Raw genomic sequence first — 5,088 nt, 5'->3', positions numbered from 1 at the left:
GCTTGGAACTTTTTCTGAGTGATGGAGGATGCCATAGAATGGCACCACATATTCTGTACAGTTACCTGGATATATTTAACTTCAGTCAACAGAAGTGAATGCTGCGTCCTCTGCACTGCTGCTGTGCCTTCAGTGAGCTTTCTGGGGGCCTGCAGAAGCCGAGCAGGAAGGGGGGTGGGTGCGCTGGTTTGGTTCCTCTTGTGCCCGTGTGGCCATAAGTAAGAGTTAACAAAAGCTGCCACCAGCTGGCAGTTTCAAATTTAAAAACAATGTCAGGGGTTTTTTCCCTCAAGTTCCAGATGGCTAAGCTGTCGATCAGAATCATTGTTATACACGAATGTGGCACTGAGTCTGTGTATAACAAGACTCCTGATGGACAGGTCTTTTTAAAAAGAGTGGTTGGGATGGGAACTCTGCCATTCCTGTAGTGCCGGCAGAGTTACTCATGTAGGACACTACCTGGTGCATGGGCGGGGGAGCTCCTTTTCCCTTCGCTCTCGGGCTCTTTTGTGCCTGATCACAGCTACCGTTTGTAGTACCGTATGGTAGCTCTCACCAACATGTGTTATTTCAGTAAACGTTTCTCTGTATTGAGATTTCTTCTCTGGTTTGCTGAGTTGTCTGCCCTTATCTGGGGTTACAACAATGGATGTGCTGTGGGACTGCTGAAATTCTGGCTCCATCGTGTAAAATATTTCTCAGATTTTACTTTCCAGTTGAGAAATGTTTTCTGGTGTCTCTTCAGGAGGAGAGATATGTGAATCTCTCTGGCTGACTTGAAATTAAGGGCAGTGTTTACTTGTTTCTGAATGACATACTCTCCAGTTGTTGCTTAAAGAAGGGGAGAAAACCAGTTTATTGTTACTGCAAAGCAAGCCTTTCTTCCATCTGATACTGGTTTCATTTCTTCACCTCCTCTCTATGGTTTCACGTTCCTAGATGTCCCCTTCCCACGTTTCCTTCGCTTCTGCCTCCTAGTAGACAAAGCTGTTTGTAAAACCTGGTTTATTTGTAAAATGTTTTCGTGGCTGTGGTTGGTTCTGCTCTCAAATGACTAACTACCTCCTCAGAAAATTCAGAAAAATATAATAGTAGTATTTTTTAAAACCAATCTCCAATTTATTTAACAGTCATATTTTTAATGTTTCTTATATCTGCATTTTTCACCCCTTTTTTTTAAATTATTTTTCAGGGTTTGGGTATCTCCTAATTGAGGAGAGACAAAATACTGAGTGCAAGTGAATCCTCCACAGACAGCCGGTCGGATGTCTCTAGGAACATAAGAAGTCATGGCAGAAAATGATGCAATGCCAACCTTACCAAAAAAGTGTGGCCCATACATTTCATCTGTAACCAGCCGTGGCATGAATTTGGTAATTCGTGGTATAGTGCTGTTTTTTATTGGCGTATTTCTTGCATTAGTATTAAACTTGCTTCAGATCCAGAGAAACGTTACTCTCTTCCCCCCTGATGTGATCACAAGCATCTTCTCCTCAGCTTGGTGGGTACCACCTTGCTGTGGCACAGCATCAGGTAAGTTGAGTTGTGTACGTGTGCCTGGCTGGCGTGGAGGTGAAAGGGTGGAGACATGGTTATATAGTTACAAAAAACTGTGTAAAAGCTGTGGAAGATGGAAGTTTCTCTTCCAGCATCGCTACCCTTTTTGAGCTCTCACCGTCCTGCTCTCCCCGTGTGTAGAAATGAAATTGTTGCTCTGCTAACTTGTTTTACTGTTGGCAGAGCCTAACTGTTTCTTTTTCAGCTGGGTTAGAGTACAGCTTTAACAGACCTTAGAAGGTGGTGCTGCTTGTAACCCTGAGGTTGGATTACACGAGTGTGCACTACAGGCAGCCCTTGAAAATACCCTGAAAGTGTCAGATTGTGCAGTGCATGGTAGCTTGCTTTGAGCGCAGCAAACCACCCTGAGTAATGCTCCTCCCTTTTGTGGTCCAGCTCTCCGATTGTTCCTCATGCCAGTTCAAGGAATCGCTTTAGCTCTGTGAAGCTGGGAGACCTGTCTGTGTCTCAGGGAGTTGAGGCCAGGCATGCAGTTTGCAGTTGTAGAGGCACGTTGCAGAACGGAGCATCTCGATTAGGTCCGTGCATCAGGTCAGTGCACATGCTCCATTTCTCCCACAACCACGTAGGGAGTGAGGCTTTTGCACGTTTAGCTAGTTTAAGTGAGATGTCTGTGGGTAGTGATGAGTGTCACTTTTCCTCTTCTTTCTTCTTCAAGTATCAAGGCATATTCCATGTTAAAATCCTGATGAAATTTGGCTTTCTGCTTGGCTCTGAAGATCACTGCTCCTGTGGGTCAGTTTTACCTTTTACACAGGGAATATTCTTAGCAGCCAGTACTGGAGAGTTCTGCTTTAGCGAACCTTTACAGAAAAAGTCGTATCTTCCTAGAGGTCAGTTTTAATACAATTGAGCAGCTCACATTTCTGGGTCCTAATATGAGTCAATAAACTAGCTTTTGAGCTGCCATCACTGTCATGATAATAGTGATAATAATATTTAAGTCTGGGGTTTTTTTCCTGGTCATCTAATTGCTTTCTTTTTGCTACCTCATTGAAATACTACACCCCAAAATTTGTAGAGGAGTTTGATGTGAAAGGAAACCCTCCAAGTATCTCTCTGAGTATGTCAGTTTTATTCTCCTGTGGAAATGGATTTGGCATGTTGTGGTGGCAGTTACATACCTGCTTTATCTGCTAATGGTCTTAGTCCTCTTTCCGTTGTGTGGCTGAGATTGTTGATGAGTTTTCGGTTTGTATCCTGATTTGCTGCATTTTTCTTCTATACTATAAACTGATTGTCTTGACAAATAAGGTAAAAGTTTGATCTTTTATGTGTAGAGTAGTGGGGGTTGCAATGACAGAATCCCAGCATGCAGCAGCAATGCAAAAGGTTTGCTCTGTTCACTGTAATGTTTGCGCTGTCAGCTGTTGGTGTCAGGCTGCACCTTGGTGTTCTTGGATGACCCAAGGAGAACAAGTCTGCAGCTGCGTATGGGGAAGTCATGAAGGCTAGATCCTGCCATCGTCTCATAAGAAAATTGTGGGCCTTTCTGGCTCGGATGGGTTGCTGATTTTGATGGAAAGACTGGATGTGTAAAGTTTAGTCAGTCGTCTGCTAGGCAGTTGCACTGCTTGGTTTTAAGCCTCCTGATCTAAAGATATTACTGCCTGAATGGGTTTTTCCCAGCAGGAGTGACCCTGTTGAGGTGTTCAAGTTCTTTTTCTTTCATTATGAGTCTTCTCTGTTTTCTTTCCTTATCTTCTCTGCTAGCATACATACAGGGAACCTCAGTGGTGAATGCTGATAATTCACTCGTTTTCTTACCGTTGGTCCTTGCACAGCCTTCCTGGAATTTCTGTGAATATTTCTCTGCAGTATGGTTTATTATTATGTACAAAATAAAGAGATTTTGCATATTTATAACCAGTGGTGGTCAAGGATGCTTTCAGAGAAGTCCCTTCTTCTGTCACTGTTATTAGTCATCAGTTTGGCCTAATGCCTTTGACAAGAAAATTTCTCAGGGAGTTTTTTTTCCTCTCCACCTTTACTGGTGATTTATTTTCCTGAATCCTGGAGATCAGTTTCCTCTCTGGCAGAATAAAGAGCATTTGCCACCACAGACTTCCAATGGCGTGCCAGACTGAGGGCGCTGGACTCCCTACTGATGACTCAGGCTCTGCTCCCCTCCTGCAGCACCAGTTAAAATTAAGTACCAGTGTTACTCCTCAGCAGTGTTGGTAACAGTCTTTCTAGCTGCAATTGCAGTAGAGAATATGTTTATGAAGAAATGTTGAAAGAGCATAGCAGTTCCCTGGGGTTGAAAGTCCTGTTTGCTCTCTGTCTTCAGCGACTGCCATAGGCTCTTGGCTTTCCCTCTTCTGTGTGAGCCTTTATAGTAGCATTGAAGAAGAGGAAAATAGTATCCAGCCAAAATCTGCTTGTAACAAAAACAAAGGAAGACACAAAACCCTGATATTATAAACCATGCTCTGCCCTTACTGTGGTTGGTTTGTTTTGCAGTTATTTGAACATGCGTGTTTGGTATGTGGGATTTTCAAAAGAGCCAGCCTGCAAGCTATTACTGCTCTTTTCAAACTACAGTCTGAGGCTGCAGATTTTGGAAGGATGCAGAGCTCTTTCAGCCTCCACCCCTAGTTGAAATTGTCTCTGTTTTGCTACTTCTGCCAGATTACTGCTGCAGTGGTTGAAGATGCTGCTGAAGTTTTACAGGGCTTCTTTAATAATGAAATTCTTTGAAATTCCTTCTCTTCTATTATCCATGTTTTGTACTATTTATCCTTAGAAGATCTGTTTTAGTAGTGACAATAATCATCAAAGTCTAGAATGTCTTTATTTTAGTTAAATATTGCCAGTGCTTTAACTTCTGGGCCTTTTTTCTTTCCTGTCTCCACAGCCGTGATTGGGTTATTGTACCCATGCATGGACAGACATCTGGGAGAGCCACATAAATTTAAGAGAGAATGGTCCAGTGTAATGCGATGTGTAGCAGTCTTTGTGGGAATAAATCATGCCAGCGCTGTATCCTATATTCTGATGAAATTGGCGATAACAAATGGGTTTCCACTAAAACAAAGCTCACATAGTCAGTTACAGTGAATTGTTGTTAAGGATATAACCTGCCGGCTTTTTGCAAGGGAGATGCAGAATATGTGTTAAACTGTCATAGCAGAGTTGGAGGTGATAAGTCTCACATCTCTTCATTCTGAAAAATCTTTTCTTTAGAAATGTCTCAGTGTTGAGCTTTGTCTTACTTACAGACTTTATTTTCTTTGCATAATTTAAGTGTGGGGAAATATTGATGTGGAAGGTATTACAGGAAAGTTCTTCAAGACATTGCAAGGGTTGATGTTCTTTCAACACCATAGTAGAAGGTTGAAGCCCTGACTTTAGGTCATCAGTAAAGCGCATGCACTTTGCAAAGAATGGAGAAACTTTAGTATCACGTAATACCCAGGTAATCCACAACGCAAGTAAGCATTGTTATCCCATTCTGCAAATGATGCCTTGATGCTGAGAGAGTGGTTACCATCCCTGTGGTCATTCAGC

General features: G+C 42.5%; 1 protein-coding gene across 1 annotated transcript in view; it reads left to right on the top strand.

Annotated features, from left to right (window-relative positions):
* Positions 1-1,192: 1,192 nt before the first annotated feature.
* INSIG2 (insulin induced gene 2) overlaps positions 1,193-5,088 on the top strand; it is a 7,345-nt gene continuing 3,449 nt past the window's right edge. The window contains exons 1-2 of the mRNA XM_010139556.1: positions 1,193-1,533; positions 4,436-4,560. Of these exons, the coding sequence (XP_010137858.1) occupies positions 1,290-1,533; positions 4,436-4,560 (369 nt within the window). The 5' untranslated portion in view covers positions 1,193-1,289. The remainder of the gene's footprint in view (positions 1,534-4,435; positions 4,561-5,088) is intronic.

The sequence above is a fragment of the Buceros rhinoceros genome, unplaced genomic scaffold (genome assembly GCF_000710305.1).
Source record: "Buceros rhinoceros silvestris isolate BGI_N320 unplaced genomic scaffold, ASM71030v1 scaffold36817, whole genome shotgun sequence".
Lineage (NCBI taxonomy): Eukaryota > Metazoa > Chordata > Aves > Bucerotiformes > Bucerotidae > Buceros > Buceros rhinoceros.
The sequence above is the reverse complement of the archived record's forward strand: the minus strand, read 5'-3'. Positions and strand labels throughout refer to the sequence as shown.